At 43.1% G+C, this 25,912-nt stretch overlaps 2 protein-coding genes and 1 pseudogene across 14 annotated transcripts; 2 read left to right on the forward strand and 1 right to left on the reverse strand.

The window, feature by feature from the left end:
- The first annotated feature begins 3,514 nt into the window (after positions 1-3,514).
- On the forward strand, positions 3,515-19,788 carry LOC125537458 (golgin). Of its 12 annotated transcripts, XM_087543995.1 has the most exons (16): positions 3,515-3,670; positions 3,758-3,835; positions 3,938-4,009; positions 12,676-12,774; positions 13,610-13,696; positions 13,791-14,399; positions 14,488-14,949; positions 15,451-15,512; positions 15,609-15,708; positions 16,380-16,459; positions 16,551-16,841; positions 17,031-17,120; positions 17,269-17,529; positions 17,652-17,742; positions 17,839-17,905; positions 18,198-19,788. In XM_087543995.1, exons 1-12 carry the CDS (start codon positions 3,587-3,589, stop codon positions 17,065-17,067), a joined length of 2,061 nt encoding a protein of 686 aa, XP_087400121.1. In that variant the 5' UTR covers positions 3,515-3,586; the 3' UTR covers positions 17,068-17,120; positions 17,269-17,529; positions 17,652-17,742; positions 17,839-17,905; positions 18,198-19,788. The 12 variants fall into 12 exon arrangements, with proteins under 12 accessions (XP_087400121.1, XP_087400119.1, XP_087400120.1 ...); XM_087543993.1 differs by lacking the exon at positions 18,198-19,788 and having other exon boundaries at positions 17,839-18,093; XM_087543994.1 differs by lacking the exon at positions 18,198-19,788 and having other exon boundaries at positions 17,652-17,738; positions 17,839-18,093.
- A 211-nt stretch (positions 19,789-19,999) lies between these two features.
- LOC147985255 (uncharacterized) lies at positions 20,000-21,015 on the forward strand. The gene has a single exon (XM_087544004.1). The coding sequence runs from the start codon at positions 20,253-20,255 to the stop codon at positions 20,802-20,804; it is 552 nt and encodes a 183-aa protein (XP_087400130.1). The 5' UTR covers positions 20,000-20,252; the 3' UTR covers positions 20,805-21,015.
- Positions 21,016-21,548: 533 nt separating this feature from the next.
- LOC125537460 (uncharacterized) lies at positions 21,549-23,609 on the reverse strand (annotated as a pseudogene). The gene is made up of 2 exons (XR_015616543.1): positions 22,447-23,609; positions 21,549-21,974 (listed from the first exon to the last, which is right to left on the reverse strand). The product of XR_015616543.1 is annotated as an uncharacterized LOC125537460 (transcript).
- Positions 23,610-25,912: the final 2,303 nt, after the last annotated feature.

The raw sequence follows: 25,912 nt of genomic DNA on the forward strand, positions 1-25,912 counted from the left end.
TGCTTGCGGAAAATACCTTACTGAAAACCGCTTATCATTTCCTTCTGCTCCTCGTTGGGTTCGACACTCTTACTTATCGAAAAGGCTACGATAGATACCCTACACTTGTGGGTCATCATGAAGTTGAGTAAAGACTCAAAACCCGACCACAGCAGAAAATAGAAAGAGAATGAAAAGTCATTCCCTATGCCTCAGTCATAGGTTCTATAAAGCATGCTATGTTGTGTACCAGTCCTATTGTATACCTTAGCATGATTCTGGCAAGGGAGTACAATAGTGATCTAGGAGTAGATCACTGGACAACGGTCAAAATTATCCTTAGAGGACTAAGGAAATATTTCTCGGTTATGGAGGTGATAAAAGAGTTCATCGTAAAGAGTTACGTTGATGCAATCTTTTTACATCAATCTAGATGGCTCTAAGTCTCGATCTGGATACATATTGAAAGTGGGAGCAGTTAGCTAGAGTAGTTCCGTGCAGAGTATTGTAGACATAGAAATTTGCGAAATACATACGGATCTGAATGTTGCAGATCCGTAGACTAAACTTCTCTCACAAGCAAAACATGATCACTCTTTGGGTATTAATCACATAGCGATGTGAACTAGATCATTGACTCTAGTAAACCCTTTGGGTATTAGTCACATGAAGATGTGAACTAATCACATAAAGATGTGAACTATTGGTGTGAAATCACATGACGATGTGAACTAGATTATTGACTCTAGTGCAAGTGGGAGACTGAAGGAAATATGCCCTAGAGGCAATAATAAAGTTATTATTTATATTTCCTTATATCATGATAAATGTTTATTATTCATGCTAGAATTGTATTAACCGGAATCTTAGTCATGTGTGAATACATAGACAAACTGGGTGTCACTAGTATGCCTCTACTTGACTAGCTCGTTAATCAAAGATGGTTATGTTTCCTAGCCATGGACAAAGAGTTGTCATTTGATTAACAGGATCACATCATTAGAGAATGATGTGATTGACTTGACCCATCCGTTAACTTAGCACGATGATCGTTTAGTTTGTTGCTATTGCTTTCTTCATAACTTATACATGTTCCTATGACTATGAGATTATGCAACTCCCGAATACCGGAGGAACACTTAGTGTGCTATCAAATGTCACAACGTAACTAGGTGACTATAAAGATGCTCTACAGGTGTCTCCGATGGTGTTTGTTGAGTTGGCATAGATCGAGATTAGGATTTGTCACTCTGATTGTCGGAGAGGTATCTCTGGGCCCTCTCGGTAATGCACATCACTATAAGCCTTGCAAGCAATGTGACTAATGAGTTAGTTGCGGCATGATGCATTATGAAACGAGTAGAGAGACTTGCCGGTAACGAGATTGAACTAGGCATTGAGATACCAACGATCGAATCTCGGGCAAGTAACATACCGATGACAAAGGGAACAATGTATGTTGTTATGCAGTTTGACCGATAAAGATCTTCGTAGAATATGTAGGAACCAATATGAGCATCCAGGTTCCGCTATTGGCCATTGACCGGAGATGAGTCTCGATCATGTTTACATAGTTCTCAAACCCGTGGGGTCCGCACGCTTAACGTTCTGTGACGATCTGTATTATGAGTTATGTAATTTGATGACCGAAGTTTGTTTGGAGTCCCGGATGAGATCGAGGACATGACGAGGAGTCTCGAAATGGTCGAGACGTAAAGATTGATATATTGGAAGGCTATATTCGGACATCGAAAAGTTTCCGAGTGATTCGGGTATTTTTCGGAGTAGCGGAGAGTTACGGGAATTCGTATTGGGCCTTAATGGGCCATACGGGAAAGGAGAGAAAGGCCTCAAGGGTGGCCGCGCCCCTTCCCCATGGACTGGTCCGAATTGGACTAGGGAAAGGGGGCGCCACCTTCCTTCCTTCTCTTTCTCCTTTCCCTTTTTTCTATTCCATGTGGGAGGGGGAATCCTACTAGGACTAGGGAGCCTAGTAGGACTCCACACTTTGGGCGCGCCCTATGAGGACCGGCCTCCTCCTCCCTCCATCCTTTATATGCGTGGCCAGGGGACATCTCATAAACACACAAGTTGATCATTGATCCCTTAGCCGTGTGCAGTGCTCCCCTCCACCATAATCCACCTCGGTCATATCGTAGCGGTGCTTAGGCTAAGCCCTGTTCCGGTAGCATCATCATCACCGTCATCACGCCGTCGTACTAACGAAGCTCTCCCGCGACACTCAGCTGGATCGAGAGTTCGTGGGACATCACCGAGCTGAACGTGTGCAGATCGCGGAGGTGTCGTACTTCCGGTACTAGGATCGGTCGGATCATGAAGACGTACAACTACATCAACCGCATTGTCATAACGCTTCCGCTTACGGTCTACAAGGGTACGTGGACTACACTCTTCCCTCTTGTTGCTATGCATCACCATGATCTTGCGTGTGCGTATGAATTTTTTTAAAATTACTGCATTCCCTAACATATAGGGCACTGCCGCACTAGTGCTTTGTTTTGGTATGAGGTCGTGTTTACAACGAGAGACAGACGATACTTTTGAACCAGCAAATATCAACTCTAGGATGATTTGTGTGGTGGTTTTTCTTGTACATGCACTCCTTTTTATGGTTACGTGAGAAAAATTATCTACTGACTATTCATAAAAATAACTATTGACTTCAATTTGTTATCTAGATTGATGCCTTATGAAACACAATTGTAATGGCTCACAAGTCACATCCCACCTTCCTTTGCATTGGAGCACATCTTTATAGGGCATGCTTTGCAATTTTACAGACATGGCATTTCGAATCCAAAATACTTTTATTTTTCTATTAAACATGAACTTTTACATCAGCAAGTTTCAAACTTACATTTTACTGTCAATTGATAAGATATTTTTCTTTGCATTTGTTTTATTTGATGCTCAATCCATTTATCTAATGTGTAGCATTTTTCTTTGTCGGCTGATTGTAACTCTACACTTTTGGAATAAAACTCCGATTTCACTCGCAAAAGAAAAATATGTAAATCTAATGTTGTTGTTTATGTTATATATGGACTGAGTAGAGATGAAGAGCCTGGATGATGCACTTAGCAAGATTTCATATAACTTATCAAAAAAACCTCTAGAATAATAAAATTTACAATTCATTTGACTTATTAGTAGATGTTCTCATGAGAATACTAGAAAATAGGAATCCTCTATTCCATCAAGAAGAGAATTTGTAGACCATGTTCTCATGGCATAATATTAGCAAAAGAATGATGTTAGTAAAAAAAGTGCACAATAATTAGAAATATGAAGTGTATCCATTTCAATCAGTTTGCAAATTAGGAATAAATGAAGAGTGGATATGGTAATGATATAGTCATAGTTGTAATCTGTCATTTTTTTTGTGGCCTTTTGTGTGCATACGGGTTCAATTATTCCTATGGCATTTTCTTGCGAAAAATAATCCTATAACATTGTTGTATCCAAAAGAACTGGCCCACAAAGCAGGTTTGATTTAGAAGGAAAAAAAAACGCTATTCTCCTCAAAGCGGTAGACGGTAATCCCCCTATCGAAGCCATCGATTCGAATCAGACCCACGGCGAGGAAATGGCAGAGCGGCCGCGGTGGCAGGAGAGGCAGCAGCTCGCGCGCCTCTGCGACCTCGTCGCCGACTCCCTCCTCCCCCACCTCGTAAGCAACGCCGGGCGCTCGTATCTGGTAACCGCGGCCTCCCAGCTAGCCTCTCACGCCGCTTGCGCTGTCCTCCCTCCTCTGCAGGAACCCGAACCGCTGGCGACGCGGCGGCCGCAGCTCACGAGAGAGGAAGAGCGGCGCATACTCGTCGCGCTCTCCCGGGTAATCCTCTAGCTTCGATTCGATGATTTGATTTACTGCTGCTTTACGTTTTCCGTTCCCGTTCTTCCCATGCTTGTTTTGAGGACTTTTGTTTGTTATTAGGTAAACAAGGCAATTCGAGGTTGGGACGACGACGAGGTGGATGATGGGGAGCAAGGGTGCGCATCGGATCAGGTATTGCTTCAGACTTCAGTTGCTTAGTTTTTGGTCCCTTTTAACTGTTTATCTCTGTACTACAGTAGTCCTTAGTTGGATTTCCCTGAGCCATTCATCGGTCGCTCTGATGTTTAGTTTTAGGGTTTACTGGATTATTAGAATTAACATACTGTTGACACACGAACACGTCACGTGTACCCTCGACGCCGGGGATGATGCACCGCAGCTCACGTCGAAGGAGACCCGACCGACAGCGCGATACGCAAGACAATCAGCGGGCGCTTTTGAAGACCCGAAACCCCACACGCCCGGGAGGGACCCCGTCAGGGAGTGCGGCGGCTATGGGCTGCCCTAGGTCGATTCGCTCGCCCCTAGAGCCTCGTGGATCGCTGCCCTCCAACGCGAAGAACGAACGAATAACGAGAAAGAAAAATACAAGGGTAGGGGATAAAGATAGATGAACACAAAAGTGTAATAGATTGATTGGTTCGATTGGTGTTGTTCAATCGGCCATCACCCCCAACATATATAAGAGGCGGCTGGACTTCCCGTACAAGCAAAGGATTCATCTAGGCTTTTCTTACAAAAAATTATATCAATTCACGTCCTAGAGTCCTAATTCTATTCCAACTCGGATTCAGTCTGAATCTGGCCCAACTTCTGTCTTCCTCCTTGCGCGGGCCGCCGAGCTTGCATATGACCTCCGATCAAGACGGCCCAAATATGAAACTTGTGCGCCTCGACGAGACGAACAATTCTTATGTTGAACACTTTTCCAAATAAGACCATCTTAAATATTCTACGAAGCCATCTTTAATATCCAGTCGGACTCGGTCATGTAACGGACTGGATTGTCCGAGTCTCGTAGTGAACTTACAGGCCGTATACTATCTCAGATGATAATGACTCCAAAAGCAAAGTTCACCGTTTTGACGATGCGCACAACTTCCGTGTTGATCACTTTTCCATCCGAGGTCATCTGGATTACCTTTCGGGCACATCTTCAGTTTCACTCGGATCCGAGCTCATCCACTCAGATATTAGAGTTTTTCGTCCGACTGGACCTTTTCACTTGGATGTTAGAGTCTTTCACTCGGAAGACAATCTTTCACTCGGATGACTATATTTCACTCGGAAGGCGATATCTTACTCGAACGTCAAGTTTTCATTCCGACGGTAATCTTTTCACTCGGAATAACTTCACTCGGATGATAATTTCACTCGGATTACTATATTTTCACTCGGAAGCCAATCTTTTACTCGATCGATAAGTTTTCACTCGACCTTTTACTCGATCGGTAGGTTTTCACTCGGATGGTAAACTTTTCACTCGGATTTCCCGACTGAAAACACAGCCTGATCTTGATTTGCCTCTCCAGGTTGCATACGATCTTGGATTGAGACAAATTTTATATGAAAAACGATCGGCTCGACGAGACAAAACTTTTTCGTGTTGAAGGTTTTTCGATTCAAGGCCGCCTTGATGGCCGAATTACTCGCACAACCTATCAGACAAGTGTCGCACCTCGCGCCATATTTCCGTTGAGGTTCGGTCTGCAGTGTATTGCCTCTAACTTTTGCATATGAACTCGGATTGAGATGATTTATATATCAAAATCGATTGGCTTGACGAGACGAAGACAATTCCTTAAGAGTGCTCCTTCATCCGAGGTCATCATAAAGACGTGATTGGCCAAAAACCACTCGAAACATTGAATTATGACACTCGGAGTATAGTTTCGGTCCGTAAGATAAGGTCGAATGAATATAACCGAAACATCAAAGTTGTCCCACTCGGCGATGTGAATCTTTTCATGCTGAAAACCCGTTCACTCGAGACCATCTTCATTGCAATCTATATCTTGCCAAAATCAGGTGTCAACACATGCCCCCCTGTTTTCTGGCAGAGCTTGCGTGCCAGAAAATACCTTGCTTAGGGTAATGTTTAAGCACGATGTCAACACTCCATCGGCTGTGCATGTTGAGTATGATAATTTTAATCATCCATATGCTCATGTTTGTTGCTTCTTCGGTAGAGCCTCTTGGATAATAGTTGTCTGAAAACAACAATTGGATGTCACAAAGGCTTCCACGTAAGTTTCTTATGTCAATCCGGACCTTGCATTTGTCCAGGCATTCCCTGGGAATATTAGAACCCTTCAACGAAGACGGTTGCCGAACGATTATGACCATGCACCTCAAAGGAATACCGTCAACTGTTCGGCGACTCAACTCGTTATCAAAGTACACCATCAAGCCTCCGCCGAACAACGTCTGTCTCCTGACTTGGATCCTGCAAATAAATAACATTTGGAGTCGGGGCTCTTTTATGCACTAGACCCTTGATTGGTGGTCGACTCAATAATTAAGTCGGCCTCGCCAGTATTGGCAAACAATGAGCATCGGCTATAGGAGTAGGAAATCAACCATGGTGAACACCGTTAGCTAGATGCCAGGTTTGTCAACACAATGAATTCTGAGGGCGATATGCAAATATTGGCCATGCGTTCTTATCTCAAAAGTGCTCGGGAGTCCGTCCACCAAAGTGTGAATAGCCGAAATAAGTCAGATGTTTCGGCTGAGGATAAATTCCATAGCGTTGATTTTGATGGTACGATTGAAGAATATGGATGAGACGCCTCCTGGAGTCTCCTATATGAAAATTGTCGTCCTCGCCTACGGGCTTTACACTTGTACTCCCTTATTTCTGCTGGCTTCGCAACAGGAGATGTGATGCCGCTCTTGACTCGAGGATTTTCCTTAGGAACCCAGGCCATGTTCCTCTTCTCCAGCTCTTTGGCCCTAAGACGTTTTAGCTTCTTCTGTTGCGAATATGGTAAGCCGAGTGGGCGTCCCGGCTGGGACTTTGGTTTATGCACTGGCAAATTCTTCCTGACTTTGGGCATCTCTGGCTTGGCCTGTCCAAACTTGACTATTGGATCCTTGAATTTTACTTGCTTCACTTTCTTGTCCTTAGCAGCCAACATAGGCCCGGCTGGCTTTTTGTCATTTGGAGTCGGATCTGAAATAGCACTCTTGCGGCCATCCTTTTCTTTCTTCACCTTTTTAACACTTGTTGCAATAGAAGGTCGGACATCATTTCTATTTTGACTGCTCCTCTTGGGAACCCATGCCATGTTCTTCTTTCTCAACTCATGTGCACTAAGTCTTTGTAATTCCTTCTCTTGCCAATGTGCTAAGCCGAGTGAGCACGTCGGCTGTGATTTTGTTTCAACCAATGCCAACTCTTTTTTGGCCTTGTGCACTCTCAACTTCTTCCCTTCAGATTTGGCACTTGATTGACTTGCCTCGTTGCCTTTTGTAGCCAATGTCAATACTTTAACTGGCTCTTTGTTATTTGAGAACAAATCTGAAGTAGCACACTTACGACCATCTTTCTTGACCTGGTACACTTGCTTGACCACCTCTTTCTTGTTCCTTGAGCTCCGGACCGATTCCTTATGATTGAAACGGTCTTTGACGTGTGATTGTTCATCAAATGTTGATCTTTTTGGAGCTGCATAATGTTGGCGAGATGATCTAAAATAAGATGGATAATTTGCCCTTGTATCATACGTGCCCCATGATGGATATGGATTTACATGAGCGTAGGGAGGCATCCACGACATTGGCATTGGCGGCCCAAAAGCAGGATATGAAGTCTGCTTGCTCAACGTCTTCCTTTGCCAATCCAAGTCTTCAGATTTATGCCTTGGGGGTGACTTCGATGCTTTTGCTTCACTCGGCCGATAAGCACTCTTTGCCTCACTTATCTTTTGGTACTTTTCTAATAACTGCGCGAAAGTGACTTTTGGTTTTTTGCTTTTGTGCTTACCATGGCATTTGCTTTCTTTGGTTGTGCGTGCACCGGTCTTTGAATTCTCTTGTTGCCCCCCAGTGCTAGATGTTATCATTGTAGCTTTGATGAAATTTCCATCTTCAAGATTGTTCTTGATGCACTTTTTAACAATATCATTGCTCGAAGACTTGACCCCATCATCATTGACGTGTACATGTCCACTTTTAGATAAATCGGCTGAAGATAGCCGAGTCAACATTTGATGGCCGTCAAAATGATCCGACTGTCCAAATGATCGTGCCTCAACAAACTCCAAACGTCCTATCTTGTCCGATTGCTTGACTTGATGGATCATGTTGCAATCTTTGACATTTTGCTTAAATGAACATTGCGTTGGCTCTTGTCTTGACGGCTCGACATCGTGATCAATTATAATAATAAGATTAGTCAGCGATGTACCGATGATGTGATCCACTATGACTGCACTGGACGTACACTCCTGGTCCATTAACCGATATTGTGATACCGGCTTCGATACAAAACAACCGAGCGGTGTCAGTTTAACATCATCCGACTCGTCTATGCATTGATTTTCGTCCTCCTTTCCCGATGCTCTTGAATCGGCTATCCTGGAGAACTTTGAACCTGGCTTTATACTCCTGCAACCAAAATAATTACAGAATATACGTCTCATCTGAGACCAAATGTTAGCCAGGCATGAAACAAACAAAGTTGCCCATATGAATATAAAGTTCAGTCGGCATGACGGGAACAACTTTGGTTGCGATAAGTTGTCACTATTAGCCTCTATGAATGGTGCCATGTGTTGATCAGCATGATTAGTAACAAGATAATTCGAAACAAACAGATTACTCATCTCGATCGGTCTTTCAAAATTAATTAGAATCTTACTAACGGGTGCATCAACAATATGATTTTGACCGAATCGAAAACTGAGTAAACTCTCGGCTAGGTGTACCTTTGTGAAGTCGTTGGAACGAGAAGATGGTTGCACCACTGGAACAATACCTTGCTCCGCTTCTGAATAATTCTCGAATGCATCTTCCTCTTTTTCTGGATCTCGTGCCTCATCACTCGGATTGCCTGAATAGATTTGACTTGGATTTCCCGAGTAGATTTCACTCGGATTACCCGAATGGATTCCACTCGGCCGCTCTTCGTCAGCTATACTTCGTTCAGCTGCACGCTCTGGTTCTTGGTCTTCGTCACTAGTCAAACTTTGTTTGCCCATATAACTTTGCTCTTGATGCTCATCAATTTCTTTTGCACGGAACTCATAGGGCAGCATGTAAGCTCCCTCACATCCAGAAAAATCGAGCACGGCCAATTTGTTGCGTTTACCGTTCTTTTGCTTGGTGAAGCTTGCATCTTCTATTTTGGTACACGCAGCAATAACTGGCTTGATGCACTCGGCTCCAGCGGCTTTAGCCGGTGATGCACTCGGCTGACACGATGCACTCGACTGGCTCGATGCAACGCACTCGGCCTTAAACGTCTCAGTGGTTAATTTGGTTTCAATTGAATCCACCATTGTCTTGTCACAAAAGGAACTGTTCAACTCAGCTGTAGACGACTTAGTCATATTTGACTCAGTTTCAACCGAATCAACCGTATTAGCTGAGTGAACCCTTTCTTGACGATTTTCTTGCAAAGCTTCTTTTTTATCTTGCCCCAAAATTGCAAAGGAGCCAACATGGTTGCTACATGGAGGAAGACACTTGACGTATTCTTGCAAATATTCCACTCCACGTTTCTTCTTGAGTGCTTCATAAGCATGTCGATATTCTGCTGGTAATTCCTCAAGAGTTGGCGTAGTAAATTCGTTGACGCTATTCCCTGTGAGCTTTGGCTTGATCTTGTCCACTTGGGCCACATGTTTTTCTTTATACTCAGCCCTGCTTGGATCAGCTTGCCCCCCAATACTTTTATGATCTTTCGGCAATGAATTGATGTTGCCGAAATTTTGCGATTGTATAGGGGGTGTATAACATGCTGCAATGATAGGTGAAGACATGTGCACTGTTGTTGAATATTTTCTCATGCCAATTTGATCAATCGGTAACACTTCATCTTCTTTCAAAACCCTAGCTTTTATTGCCTCATAATCAGGAACCAAACCTTTATCATGTTGCTCAAGGCAAAGAGTGGTAATCTTCTTATTTTGCGCTAAGATTTTTAACGCAGCCAAAGTCACCTCATCTCCTGCAATATTAGACACATACACTCCTGTAGAATCTCCATTCACTCGGCCATAAAAGTGAGCCGAGTCATGAATACTTTTAGTTGCATATGATGCTGAACAATTAATATTATGAGGTGTATTATATGATGACTGAGGATAACCGTCCAAATAGCTAATGGAAGCATGGCCGATTGCCTCATTCATCGGCATGTTTGGGGATAAACCCGCATATTGCGAGTTGGCTGCCGATGGATAAAACTGTGAGATGCCCTCCTGCACATGAGGTGTCATATATTGATCACTCGAACAAATTGTGTTGTTCATCGGCATATTGAAAGATGTTGTCGATGCACGAAAGTTCAGATTCATAAGTTGCATGTCGCGATTATGTAAATTCCAAGTTTCTCCAACGGAATAACTAGTCGGCCTTTGCTCGTTAGGGCTAGCCGACATGACATGTCCATTGAAAGATCTAGCAACATCAGCATAATGGCTATTTGCATCTACGTAAGGAGATTGATGATACATGTTACCGTTGTAGATTGCAGCCGCTCGATGACGCTCTCCTCTTAGCAAGAACAGGCTGGAGACTGTTCAAAGCTTCGTCCCCAGCGGAGTCGCCAAAAAGTGTGTTGACACACGAACATGTCACGTGTACCCTTGACGCCGGGGGTGATGCACCGCAGCTCACGTCGAAGGAGACCCGACCGACAACGCGATACGCAAGACAGTCAGCGGGCACTTTTGAAGACCCGAAACCCCACACGCTCGGGAGGGACCCCGCCAGGGAGTGCGGCGGCTATGGGCTGCCCTAGGTCGATTCGCTCGCCCCTAGAGCCTTGTCGATCGCTGCCCTCCAACGCGAAGAACGAACGAATAACGAGAAAGAAAAATACAAGGGTAGGGGATAAAGATAGATGAACACAAAAGTGTAATAGATTGATTGGTTCGATTGGTGTTGTTCAATCGGCCATCACCCCCAACATATATAAGAGGCGGCTGGACTTCCCGTACAAGCAAAGGATTCATCTAGGCTTTTCTTACAAAAAATTACATCAATTCACGTCCTAGAGTCCTAATTCTATTCCAACTCGGATTCAATCTGAATCTGGCCCAACTTCTGTCTTCCTCCTTGCGCGGGCCGCCGAGCTTGCATATGACCTCCGATCAAGACGGCCCAAATATGAAACTTGTGCGCCTCGACGAGACGAACAATTCTTATGTTGAACACTTTTCCAAATAAGACCATCTTAAATATTCTACGAAGCCATCTTTAATATCCAGTCGGACTCGGTCATGTAACGGACTGGATTGTCCGAGTCTCGTAGTGAACTTACAGGCCGTATACTATCTCAGATGATAATGACTCCAAAAGCAAAGTTCACCGTTTTGACGATGCGCACAACTTCCGTGTTGATCACTTTTCCATCCGAGGTCATCTGGATTACCTTTCGGGCACATCTTCAGTTTCACTCGGATCCGAGCTCATCCACTCAGATATTAGAGTTTTTCGTCCGACTGGACCTTTTCACTCGGATGTTAGAGTCTTTCACTCGGAAGACAATCTTTCACTCGGATGACTATATTTCACTCGGAAGGCGATATCTTACTCGAACGTCAAGTTTTCATTCCGACGGTAATCTTTTCACTCGGAATAACTTCACTCGGATGATAATTTCACTCGGATTACTATATTTTCACTCGGAAGCCAATCTTTTACTCGATCGATAAGTTTTCACTCGACCTTTTACTCGATCGGTAGGTTTTCACTCGGATGGTAAACTTTTCACTCGGATTTCCCGACTGAAAACACAGCCTGATCTTGATTTGCCTCTCCAGGTTGCATACGATCTTGGATTGAGACAAATTTTATATGAAAAACGATCGGCTCGACGAGACAAAACTTTTTCGTGTTGAAGGTTTTTCGATTCAAGGCCGCCTTGATGGCCGAATTACTCGCGCAACCTATCAGACAAGTGTCTCGCACCTCGCGCCATATTTCCGTTGAGGTTCGGTCTGCAGTGTATTGCCTCTAACTTTTGCATATGAACTCGGATTGAGATGATTTATATATCAAAATCGATTGGCTCAACGAGACGAAGACAATTCCTTAAGAGTGCTCCTTCATCCGAGGTTCATCTTGAAGACGTGATTGGCCAAAAACCACTCGAAACATTGAATTATGACACTCGGAGTATAGTTTCGGTCCGTAAGATAAGGTCAAATGAATATAACCGAAACATCAAAGTTGTCCCACGCGGCGATGTGAATCTTTTCATGCTGAAAACCCGTTCACTCGAGACCATCTTCATTGCAATCTATATCTTGCCAAAATCAGGTGTCAACACGTACCAAACTTGCAAGTAACCAGTAGCACATAAATGTAGTCCGTATTGTAAGATGTCTCGTGGAGCAGCTCGAGTGTGCCAATCATGCAACCGACAGAGTGAGTTTCAGTCAGTAGTTAGAATAGAAAATTGAGCTTTCACATGCTTTCCTTGAAACCTACAGGTCTTGTGCATTTTTATTGAGATATTCTGTACCATACTTAATTTTTGTCTTGTATCTTATTCTTATATTTTGTTGAACTCAAACTCATGCACATTTGCTATCTATACTTTAGTACAATGTTATTAAGAGATAATACATATTTACCTGTTTCATCCCCTTGCCTTTTTGGAGATTGTTTCGTGCTCGGAAGAAGCTCACAGTTGCTGTTTGCCACCTGACCACCATTTTGATGATGGGTTTAGCTGCCTGGCCAATATTATCTCCATAGTGGTAAGAAGTTCTCATGTGATGTCCTCCATGTTTCATGCCCCACCCCCCCCCCCCCCCAGCCAAGCTGCTGCATATCCAGACCAACCTGCCCTCATGCACAAGCATCATATACCCATCAAGGTTTTTGGGCAGTAGTACCTTTTTGAAAGTTATTTTTCTATCAGGCGTCAGTAACTAATAACACTCATGTTGTGTTTTCTTTTCTAATAATAGAACTTGGCTACATTTTATTTTGCAACCTCCTGCTTTGACATTTTTTAGTAATTACTTTTGACATGAGGAGAAGAGCAAGGGTGAAGCTCACAGTTTCGGAATATGTATCAATCTTATCGTTTGGTCCATAAGTAGCGTTGGCGTGTCCAAACTAAACCTACCTACATGACAATGGATAACATCAACATTGCACCAATAATTAACCTGAGGAACTTGTGGAACTTTGAGTCCTTTATTATTTCAGTATTAGATTGATAATTTGTGGTGGCATCACATCAGGCTATTTGTTGGACTCGCTGCTTTTAGGTTTATAATGAAGATATTATTTATTGTTGAAGTGGCAATTTGGCATAATGTTTTGGGTGTGCATCCTATTCATGCCAATTTGCCACCCCATCTAACATCTAGCATGTGCAGAACTGTGTGTGCTGCTGTCAATATGCTCGGCTTGGCATAACCTTTTGCCTTGGTGATTTTCATTGTTCTTATACACCATCCACTTAAATTCATATTATGAATATTGGCTAGTGTGTTGTTATTTATCTTACTTTATGTACTATTGCAGCCCGGAGTATCATGGCTCATAAGCTACTGAACTTCTATGTTACCCCATCCTTTTCAGGTTGGCTTACTTCATCTATGTAGTGATTATATTAAGCACTCAGCTGGGAATATCTTGATGGCCATCTCTAATTCCCTAATGAAGTTTGTATGCTGCTCATGCTCTTCTCCTTGTTTTTATGGTGCATAAGTTTCTCTATAGAATTATTTATTTATTATTGTATCTGTTGTTGTGTTCATAGGAAGCCGTTTGGATTCAGTTTGTTGAGCTGGTCTGGGCAGCTATACACACGGTATCAACATGCGCTCATAATCATTCTACAATTAATGCCACCAAAGGTTCTGTTGGTTGTTCCTCTGCTGCGGAAAGCATAAGTCAAGACACTACGACTGAAAGCACCAGTATTACAAGCTTTATAGCAGTACTCAAACTACGATGTGTCAATACCAATAGGCAGATAATGACTTGCCTCTTTCGAGTACTACACATTATTCTGAAGCTTCTGAAACTCAATGACTCTGAACTGAAAGATGACTTCATTTGCCTGTCCATTCATCATATTCAGAAGTTACATTGGGATCCTGGTTACCGACTCAATGCCGGGAAAGTTGTAAGCATTGTCACAGATGACCGACATAGTTTGACTAAAGATTCTGCACAGTTTGGAATTGTGTCAGGCAGTCTCCTCCAGCTCTTGTGCTCTTTAGTTGAGCAAAGTGACACAGAAGACACAGACCTACGAGATATATTTGTGGAACTTGCAGATGTCATTCCTAGATTAGCAACTTTCTTACAAGAGCAACAGGATATCCCAAAAAGTCTCTCTCAGTATTCAAAGCACAAAATATTGGTAGTTTTCATACATTCAGCAATCTTTTCTTACGAAGTTGAAACAATCTGTAACCAAGTACTCATCAATCATTGCTTTCTCGATGCAGATGTTAATGATAAGGCTTAAGCCTCACATACAGCAGAACTGCTCACATGTTGTTTGTTTGCTGAAATTACTTCGACGCCACTTTCAGAGTCCACTCCATGAACCTATGTTCCAACATAGCACTAAACTGGAGAACTGTTTAGAAGGATCCCCATTTTTGTTAAGTGGTGTAGGTTTGGGCGAGCTTCAGGATAAATCTACTCGGCACTTACAAAGGCAGGCTATGTATTTGTTTCTTAGTTGTTCGATAGTCTTGGCTTGCAGTGGAAATGATAGTAGACTGAAATGTTCATGTAAGAGAGATCAATGTTGTCACAAGGGGGAAGGCTGCACTGATAATTGCAACTATTTTGGCATATCAGAAATCTCAGTTTGGTTTCAGAGATGTTGCTTAGACAAGATTTTGGACTCAAAATCATCAACAGACATTGTTTTATGCTTTCTGCAGTTATATATGGAGGAGGTATGCTTCTGCTCTAAATGCCAGAAATCTCATTAACTTTGTTCATTGTTCAATGACAAAACGAGCTTCTGTGTGAGTTGGTCGGTTTTCGTTATGTCTTCTAGGTACTAGATAAGTTGGGTTTCATGTTCATACTCATGCATTTCTGATTCTGTTTGTCTTCATAAGTGATTGTTGTCAGCTTTTGCAGGTAGTTTGTTTCTTTACAGTAGAGTATTTGGATCTATATTAGTGCACATTGCTAGGGAGTTGCTTTCTGTGTTGAGTACATCTTGAGCATCAGTGAGATATCATGCTCATTATACCTCAAATTTGCTAATGTTTTTCTTTGCACATACAGTTCCTCTCCTCTCCTGTCCCCGTTCGTCCAATGTAAATTGTACTTCAGGCCAAATGCTGAAGCCTTTATCTTCTTAATGCTTTGTTTTATTAGTGTTAACATGTATTCCTCGTGTTTGAGTAAATGTTATAGTATTGGGCATATGCTCCTTCATATTGCAGGACGATATGTTATTCATCATTCTCTTGCAGCTTTTGGATGCTCCACTTATTTCGTTGGCAATGTAAGCAGAAGATATACCATATAATATTTCATAATGGAAAGTTATCCAGACTGTAGGTATGTTTATATAGTTACCACCTTCTATCCAAATTTGCAGAGATAAGATGGAAACTAAATGGACGTCTGAACTTATTGGTGCCAAACTGTTCTCCGTAGTTTTTGACCCAGTTCGTATTTTTCATCAATGGCTTTCATTGGTGAGTCAGTCAACATGTTATACATCTTATTCTGCTAGATTTGCTAGATGCTCATTTATCACTGCAAAGCAGTATTATGACATTCAGTTCTTGTTCATTTGATTGTGCAAATAGCTTCATGCTGTCATGGTTTCTTGGTGACGTGTTATTAAAGATGTAGCAACAAGCTTCCAGTAGTTTATGCAGTACAGGATAGGAGATGCCATCCTATAATGATTTTTTAGCTGAGGAATTCTGGTTACTGCACTCCATAGAGTAAGTAGGCAGCTAATTCGTTAGGGCTCTAATAACAATCAAGATAATAGGTCCGGATAAGTGTACATCAGCTACCATAGCTAGAGGTAAATCATCTCTTGTTACTATCACGTACTCAACTTAAGCATACTGGTTTTCTAAGTGAGTGTGAGACTGTAGGCATGGGTAAATTTCAGATGGTCTATAACTTCAGATTGTAGGAATGTGTTGCAGTTTGCACATAAGTACAAATAAATATATTTTTATTAGAGTGTTCGGCAATTTGTAACGACACTTACCAAATGTGTTATTTAGGACTCCTGAGTTTGCTGACCCATGAGTCATTTCTTTTCTATAGATCATCCAAATTCATTCTCCTGTTTGACTGTATAATATACATTTTGAGTTGTTAATTGTTTATTGTATTTATTTTGCAGTTGCACTATGATCACTTGGTACTTGTTGATTATCTCATATCTAAAGATGTAGGTGTGCATTGTGCCCAGTATCTATTACGGTCAGTTAGTAGCTTCCATATTTTTTCTGATACAGTCAAATGACAGACACGTGTAGGCTCCCCAATGTGATGTCTATGTCTCTGTTCTCAGGTGCTTACGACTGGTATCTGGGTGTTGGGATGCTTTTGTCGATGATTCAGTTTACGAGGCACAAATACAAAAATTCAACTGTAAAAGGCAAAGAACCTTGAAAAATATAAATAGTTTAACTGGCAGCTCAATGGAAGGCACTAAGTTGGGTTCCTCTCATGACAAGGAAAATAAGAGCAAAGAACAGCTTTTCCTGAGTGCTAAAGTGTGTCTCCTTTCGTTAAAGCGAACTTTGGAGGATCTTCATAAGAAAGATTTATTCCCTTACAATCCAAAGCCTCTGCTTAAAAGGTCCGTGACCATGATGATCTTTTCCCTGCTTAGTTCAGTGATATATTTGTTTCGCTTCTACTTTCGCCTTTTTTTATTCAACCACTCCCTCCGTCCCATACTAGTGTAGTGTCAAAAAACGTCTTACATTATGGGACGGAGGGAGTACCTTTTACTCAAAATGCGCATATAGATAATGTTTTGTTGCAGCTTGTCCAGATTTGAGGAGCTCTGTGTGCAGTACTGAAACAATTAAGTTGCACCCGGTGACACGCTACCATTTCTGTGGTTGAATATTTGGTAATCAGATACTGTAACTTCCTTTGCTGGTTACATGTGTATATATTGGCTCGCACAATTCATTTGGTAACTACAACTTTTAATTAGTACTTCAGTTTATGATCTGGTTTCTCCGATTGGTTGTCCACGGTCTTGGACGCTTCTCCAGCCTCTCTGCGGTGCGGCCTGGTCTCCGTTGCCACCCTCATTGCCTGGTCACTCTGGCAATACCGCAACGCTGCAGTCTTCGACAAGATCATGCCCTCTACCTCGGACCTTGTTCGCGCGATCATGGAGGAAGCTCGCTCCTGGGCAGCTGCCGGAGCCACAGGAGTTAATGCATTAATCCCTGTAACTTGAACTGATGTTTTTGGGGCTGAGCATCCCCTCTGTCCTCTGCTCACCTAGCGTCCCGGCCACGCCAGCTTGTGTACGTGGCTAAGTCGCTTCTCTGTACTTTCTCCCCTCTATCAATGCAAAGATACGCTCCAAAGCGTATTCGTGAAAAAGTTTATGATCTGGTGTACCATCTGAATTGGCTGAATCTTACAGATAAGGAAGTTTGTGGCGTCAGGCTGCACACAATCATGACATTGTAGATCCTGCGCTGCACCAAAAGTGAAGTGCTGTTGATATTTTGTAGGTACCTTCTTCACCTAGCTTAAGTGGTACTGGTTTAGTGGCAATTGGTTCTTTCGCTTTATCTTCATACCTTGCTTTTGCTATATATGAGAATTAGAAAATCCGCGAGTTAAAAGCTTCCATTGGGCATGGCACGGGCCATCAGAATCAGAACAGGAAGAAAGGTATGGTCCACCCACAACATAGCACAAATGATTCAGTCAGCAACAACACTTGAATTTGTGCATACACAACATACTATAGGTACTTAAATGGAAATTTAGGTTGTCATACCAAATGTCAGATGTTTTATAGTTTATAGATACTCCGATGAATGCATGCATATTACAGGCTATGATTCATCTCGCCTGAAACCGCATTTACACTGCAGGCTGTACCTCCTCATCTTGATGCAATTTTCCGCCATCCTGGCACTCACATGCAGCTTTCTGATTATTTTGACATCAATATATTCAGAGAAAACAGTACCTGCCTTTCAACTCATTGATCAGCTTCGACCCTTCGAGAGAAAACAGTACCTCTACAACACAGGACACGTACATGGGTACAATGAGTTGAAAGGCAGTTCCAAGGGTCGGAAACAGAGGTAGTAGCAAGTCAGTACTACAGGGAAGAGTTGTATATGTAACTGCAGTTTGTGGTCTGTAGATATATGTGCATGACAATACATGTACCTTTCGGCCACCCAAGGACAAACCTTATAAAAGTAAATCAAAATGTGGTTAGACTTCAATGCAAGTACTTCAGTAAGCAACACACTATTTCCACCAATCCAGACTCAAAACTAAAACACAGCAAATTAATTGGACACACCAGATTACCAGTCATCTTGAGTCCCCAACAGGAAGGCCATGGCCTCTCTAATCATGCTTGTGTCATGGACCATTTGGAACGAGCGGAATGCCCGTGTTTTTCGAAACAAGAGCGCCCCACCACCAATCTTGCTAAACAACATCATCTGCGAGGCAAACCTTTGGATCACCACGGGAGCTAAAAAATTAGGGAACATTATTTTGTGTGAGTAATCATCCATGCCGTGTAAAAGTGTACCCTTGTAACAAACTCTATTCTTTTTTTATTTAATAGATGAGGCAAATCTTTTGCCTCCATTTCAAAAATAAAATAAGTTGTTATGACGCAAGATTCGCGCCGCTAAAGACATTGTGAAGCAAACTAAAGTGGGTCCAAAACTCTCAACAATTTTACCAATCGGACATACCAGATTCCCAATCCATCATTATCTTTTATTGGTCACCTTGACAGAATGGTAAAATATGTGAATATAACAAGTACAGTATAGTTCTGTAAGCATCAGCAGAATAAGATGGCAACTCAGAACTTCAACAATGGGTCCACACAGTGAGCACTGCCCACCATCCTCAAAGTGATGGCTAGACAGAGAGAGTTAATTAATGTCTGGAAAATTATTTGAGAAGTATGGCATTTAATGAGCCCAAGAACTGGTGCTCCTGGTTGTTCTTGGCAGAGTGGCGGTTCAATACCACTTATCACATTGCAACAAAATTTACTCCATTTCAGTGCATGTATGGATTTCCTCCACCTATGATTGGTGAAGTCTCAGTACCTAGACCAATAGATGCTGATGCCCAAACTTTTCTCCAGAAAAAAGAAACTATGATGGCTCAACTCAAACACAACCTTCTAGTAGCACAAGAAAGGATGAAAAAGTATGCAGATAGAAACATAACATATAGACAATACAATGTGGGAGATATTCTTTATTTAAAGATGCAGCCTTACAGACTTGCAGCATTTGGTATCAAGACAGGCTTGAAACTTACAACAAAGTTCTATGGCCCTTTTTTTCAACGCAAGGACTAATTTAAAATTAGATAATAATTTTCAAATTTAAGAGCATTTTTTCAATTTGAGAACAAATTTTGGACTCACGAACAGTTTTTGAATTTTGGAACTTTTTTTAAAACTTAATTGATATTTTTTAAACAAAGGAATTTTTTAAAATCTCGAAGATTTTTAAAGAAGCTAAAAAAGAAAAAACAGAAAATAAAAATAACAAACAAAAATAAACGAAAAAATTTAGGGAAGGCCTGCCACGTAGCTGGGCCAGCCCAAGTTCGCGCGACGGGGCGCGGCCTCGCTTTCCACCGCACGGGTTGGGAAATAGGAGTCCCGGTCTGAGCCGGCTACCTATCATCGTAGGAGATTCTCAAAAAAAAAAAGACCTAGGATATGTACGCAGGTCAGATCTAGAAATACGACGTACAGATACGACCGACCTAGACAATTACAAATACCTAGGTCCGGATCTAGAAATACGTAGATACTGGAACCACATACGTACCCCGGCTTTCCCTTTCGTTTCGAAGCTCTCGCGTTGGGCAGCAAGGTGATCGGCGGAACGCGAAGATCAAATCGAGTAAGTCGCCTTCTTCTTCCTCCGTCGATCCGATCGAATTAGGGTTCGTGCTTTTCGTCCCCTTTTCTGCTTCCTTGGTCTTTTGTCTCTGTTCTTGACAGGGCAAGATCAAGATGGCCGCGGTTCTTCCTGCGCTGCTGCCAACCCCACCGTCGGCCCCAATCGCTACGTTGCTCAAGACATCGCGGACGGACGGGAAGCCTGGCCGTGCGTCGGCGAGCCGGAGATGGATAGATAACAAATTTATGATTCTGGCCGCCGCGTCGGACTTGACCGGCGGTGAGCGCGTCGGACGCGTGCTGTCGGAGATGAGCGGAGGCGAGCGAGTCAGACGCGTGGCATCGGACATGGGCGGCGGCGACCGTGCCGGACGCGTGGCATCGGACACGGACGGCGGTGATCGTGCCGGACGCGTGGCATTGGGCATGGGCGGCGGTGACCGCGCCGGTCGCGAGGAGTCCCAAACAAGCTGGAGCGCTGTCAAGAGGCCTGCCAGCCGCGCTCCTTCCACCGATCGGTGTGACAAGAAGCCCAAGGCTCCGGTCGACAAGGAAGCTGCTCCGGAGACAGAGCAACTGTTCGCTGGCCCGACGTTCATGAGCGTCGTGCCCCCGGATCCGAGCGAGCTCCCGATCCCTTGCTACTTCATGAAGAAGGCCTGCTAGTGGACTAGCAAGTAGCAACAACACATGGGATTGGTTCCTTACTACAGTCGTCGTCGTCGTCGTGTAATCTTGCTTTGTAGCCCAATTTCAGCGCTTGTTAGATGCGCTTTTAGTAGTGTAGTAATTTGTCATGGCTCTGGGTTGTGTTCATGTTAGTAAAACCCAACCCAGAGAGGGGCGGATGGGTGGCATGACAATCATAAACTATCTTCCATGTTATTTTACTCCCCTTGCAATCCTTCCTGCAGTCTTTCCTCTACTGAAGAGTGAAGAAACCCTGTTTTAAGATCACCGTTGAGCCTCACACCTGCTCCGCTAAATCTGTCGCCATAATCAAGACTGGAAATCTGTAATAATCTTCAAGATTGGAACAAGGCAATGTTTCTAGCTAGTCTCTGTTGATTTAACAGGTCGCTTCATTTGTAATTCTTGATCTGGAGCAGCAGTTCCATTTCTACTGCTAGAGCAGAGCTCCTCTGCAACGAACCGGCCATCACAACACAAAGAAAATTATGGTCCACCCACAGCATTGCACAAATGATTCTGTTAAACAACAAATGGGACCTTCACACAGACACTTGAATTTGCGCATACACAACATAATATAGGTACTTAATTGGAAATTTAGGTTGGCATACCAAATGTAAGATGTATTACAGTTTATAATACAGGCTTCTGAAACCGCATTTACACTGCAGAGTGCAGACCCGTACCTTCCTCATCTTGATGCAATTCTCCCCATAGTGGTCTCGAGTAATTAACATGCAGCTTTCTGATGACTTTGACATCAATATATTCAGAGAAAACGGTACCTCTACAGCACAGGACACGTTGAAATGGCATTTACTCGAGCAGGCATAAATGTAAACCTGACATGTTGAACTCACCCACGATTACAAACAGCTGAATGAGAAGACATACTAATTGACCACGCGTTTCTCTTTTCTCATTTCAACCTCCCAACTAGAAACAAATCTAGTTGGTTGATTACAGTGACTTCCACTTTTCTAGATTGATCAAGCGGACTTGCTCCTCTCTTATTTAAACTACACAGCTGAAGATAAACCACTTATTTAAGCACGAGCTATGCAAGAAGCCAGCACCAGCAGGTTCATGTCGACAGATGTATCAATGCATCATCACTGGCGTTCAATTGACGAATAGCACGATCTGCAAAGATATGAGTCACAAAAATCATAAGCATGTCAGCTAATTGAATGGAAGCAGCGCAGCTGCATTTCGTAAAGAAAAAAAGAAGAAGCATTAGCATGCCATTGCTAAAACTTCACTTCTACGAAGAATGAAAATTGGGACATACAAATGATTGAGTTTGGAAGGTGTGCTTCAGGTTGAGTACAAACTACTCCCTCTGTCCCATAATATAAGCGTTTTTGACACTTTTTTGACACTACATAGTGTCAAAAACGCTCCTATATTATGTGATGGAGGGAGTACAAAGGAGACAACATATACAAGTTCCCGGTTATACTTATCTAGTTCATGTTCCAGCACAGATACCATCATCCATATTTTTATGTTGCTTGCCAACAAAAATACTACGTACTTGTACTATGGTCTCTGAGACTCTGACCAAAAATTCCCAATTCATAACTAAATAAATATCCAAGCACGATGCTAGTACCTGGAGTGTAGAAGCTGGTGTAGGGAATGGCAGTGCAGACGCTTCCCCTGCTGGACACCTTTCTTACTCGGCCGGACTTGAGCTCGATGGTGAACAGGCCAACAATAGTCCTCACGAAAATGACACCGACGCCTTCGGCGAAACCACTCACATCGGGCGTGATCATGAGGGCGCGAGAGGGGAGCAGCTTCCCGAGGTCGACGACACGATGTTGTACCCACGCTGCAGCTCCATCGGGATCGACTTCCATGGACCAGAGGTAGATGCTGGATTCCTGCACGCCTGCAAATCCCAGTGTGCCGTCCTCCGCTGTTATGAGGACGATGTTATTCTCATGCACGTCCGGCCGGTCAATCACCGATAGCTTCCTCTCGCCAACAAAGTCGCATTGCAGAATTCGCGTGCTCGGATCGCAGAGGAAGTAGACTGCGTTTCCCGAGAGGGCGCTTGGCTGCATCTCGATGGAAGCATCCGGATGCTCAACAAAGCTCGTGCTGCTCCATGAACTCGCTTCCGACGAGTAGAAGCACGCGGACGTGATCCAGATCCCCTCCTCCTTGTCGGTGCCCACGAATGCCACAAGGAAGGGGTCGTCGCCATGGCAGTCGAGGTGGTCGCAGCCATCTACGGCGCAGAGCACCGCCGCGTTCCAGGACTTGGGGGTCTCGGGAAGGGGAATCCTCCGGTGCCCGTCGGTGACGGGGTCCCAGACGACGAACTCAGCGGGCTTCTGTTCTGATTCTGAATCGTAGAAGAGGGCTCGGCCATGGCGGGCATCGAGTGCGTACCAGCAGCGGCGGTCGGTGCGTGGCGGGCGGAAGGACTTCGCGGTGGGGACGAATCGGGCGACGCAGGGATCCTCGTCGTAGAGGCGGTGGAGGAATCCCAGCATGGGCAGTGCCCCGTGGAACTTGCGGTAGCTGCGGAGGAAAGCGTTACCCGTGAGGAGGCGGCGCCAGGGCTTGGAGACGAGGCAGGCGCGGACGAGGCACCCGGGCTCGTCGGGCGGGAGGCGAAGCAGGATCTCCACGACCACATCGTCCATCAGCGCCGTCGCCGGCGGCATGTCGGAGGAGTTTTTGCTGGGGACGGAACAAGAGGAGGAATGCGACAAGTACTGCTTCGGCTCTCTTGTCCGTTCTCACTGCCTCCCGGCCCCACTCAAGCTGTTAAGAGTAGGAGATGTCAGATGGGAAAGTCTCGAGTGAATCTTTCTTTTCTTTTCTTTTTTATAGGAAATACAACCTGTATTTTTAAAAATAGTAGAAACTTCTGATTTATTCATCTTCAATCATGACAATACAACGAACAGAAGTAATAAAAGATAGAGAATTAACGGTCTGTCTAACATCAGGGTTATTATTGGGTGTAGGGAGAGGGAGAGGCTCACCCCCTAAAATTCAGGGGAGGAGAGATTAATCGGTTGAAAGGATAGTGTAAAATTTATGTAGGTATAAAATTATCGTAAAATATACATCCATATTTGTATACCACCTAGTGATGATTTGTAGTAGATAATTAAAAAGTTGTCATGCTAAGAACCCAAAGTAGGAAGGATTATGCTAGGTAGCGTTTCATATCAAAAACATTCCTTTTATCATTTACCTACTCGAGGACGAGTAGCAATTAAGCTTGGGGATGCTGATACGTCTCCGTCGTATCTATAATTTTTGATTGTTTCATGTCAATATTCTACAACTTTCATATACTTTTGTTAACTTTTTATATTATTTTTGGGACTAACATATTGGTCCAGTGCCCAGTGCCAATTCCGTTTGTTGCATGTTTTTTGTTTCGCAGAATTGTTGAGAAATGCAGCATGCAATTTTAAGAAAATTCCTACGCTCACGCAAGATCTATTTAGGAGACGCACATCAACGAGAGGGAGAGAGTGTGTCCACGTACCCTTGTAGACCGAAAGCGGAAGCGTTCGACAACGCGGTTGATGTAGTCGAACTTCTTCTCGTTCCGACCGATCAAGCACCGAACATACGGCACCTTCGAGTTCTGCACACGTTCAGCTCGATAACGTCCCTCGAACTCTTGATCCAGCAAAGTGTCGAGGGAGAGTTACATCAGCATGACGATATGGTGACGATGATGGTGAAGTGATCCGCGCAGGACTTCGCCTAAGCACTACGAAGATATGACCAGAGGTGTAATCTATGGAGGGAGACGCCGCACATGACTAATATATGTTGTTGTGTTTTCTAGGCGCCTCCCCCCTCATATATATATATGCGAATTATTCTGGTTAATCGTGTTCTATATGATGTTAGTGTAATTTAGAAACGTTTTTTTAGCAACTAAATACCGGTTTTAAATAGGAATCTCGCTCGTTGGCGGATTTTGCTCTCGGGTCATGATGAAATTGCATTTTTTGTAATTTTACTGCCTGAGTTGTTCGACCTGAACTTCCCCCTGTGCTAGGTTGAACTTCCGCCAACATTGTCTAAATGAGGCTTGTGATACACCGTTGGAAAGCTATGTACACAAGTATCATGACCCAAGTCAAATTTTTGGCAAAATGTAAGCGGTTTAAGAGCAGTTTCGAAAATCATTTTTTCTTCATACAGAAAACGTGAATCGTATTTTCGATCACATTTCTAAACCGTTCATCGGAATGAGGCAAATAATATGGCGTTGGAAAGCTACTGCAAAACCGCTCCTTCCACATATTGAATGTTTTCTCTAATTCCCTATGGATAAAGAGTAATTTGGCAAATCGTAAAATTTCACAAACTGAACAACCGAGTTCGTATTTTTATGACATTTCTAAACGGCTAATGCAATTGAGGCAAATGATATGGCATTGGAAAGCTTATGAAAATACTCTACTTTTTCATGCTAAAAGTTTTTTCTAATTTTGAACGGTTTAAAAGTAATTTAGAAAATGGTATAAGTTCCACCGAGTTTGTATTTTCGAGCTAATTTTTTAACCGTAATTCCGAATGCAGCAAATGATATGGCATTGGAAAGCTTGGGAAAATGCGAAACTTTTTGGTATATATATTATTTCTCCCAATTCGTTACAGTTTTAAGTCAATTTTGAAAATGGCTAAAAACATATGTTTGCTGTAATTTCTAAAACTTTATCGGAATGTGGCAAATAATATACCGCTGAAAAGCTATGGAAAATGTGAAACTTTTTCATGTTGACGGTTTTCTCTGATTCCTATCCGTTTCAAGTAATTTCGAAAACGACGAGATCACGCATTCTGTCTTTATCGCGAAACGGATTTTTCAAAAATGCACCACGTGAAGACTTGAACTTCTCGTCATGTCTACTTGAACTTCACTCTATTTTTATGTGCTTTTTTCTATCCTAGTTCTCCATCCACTCACCAGAATTGAGCAAGTGATATATTGATGAAAAGTTGTTGTAAACACACAACTTTCCCGTGTTGATCATCTTTTCATACTCGCGATTGTTTTAAAAGTTTTTCATCCGAAATTCATTCAGTGC

Source organism: Triticum urartu, chromosome 2A (genome assembly GCF_056163025.1).
Source record: "Triticum urartu cultivar PI428250 chromosome 2A, HENAU_Tu73, whole genome shotgun sequence".
NCBI classification, from domain to species: Eukaryota; Viridiplantae; Streptophyta; class Magnoliopsida; order Poales; family Poaceae; genus Triticum; species Triticum urartu.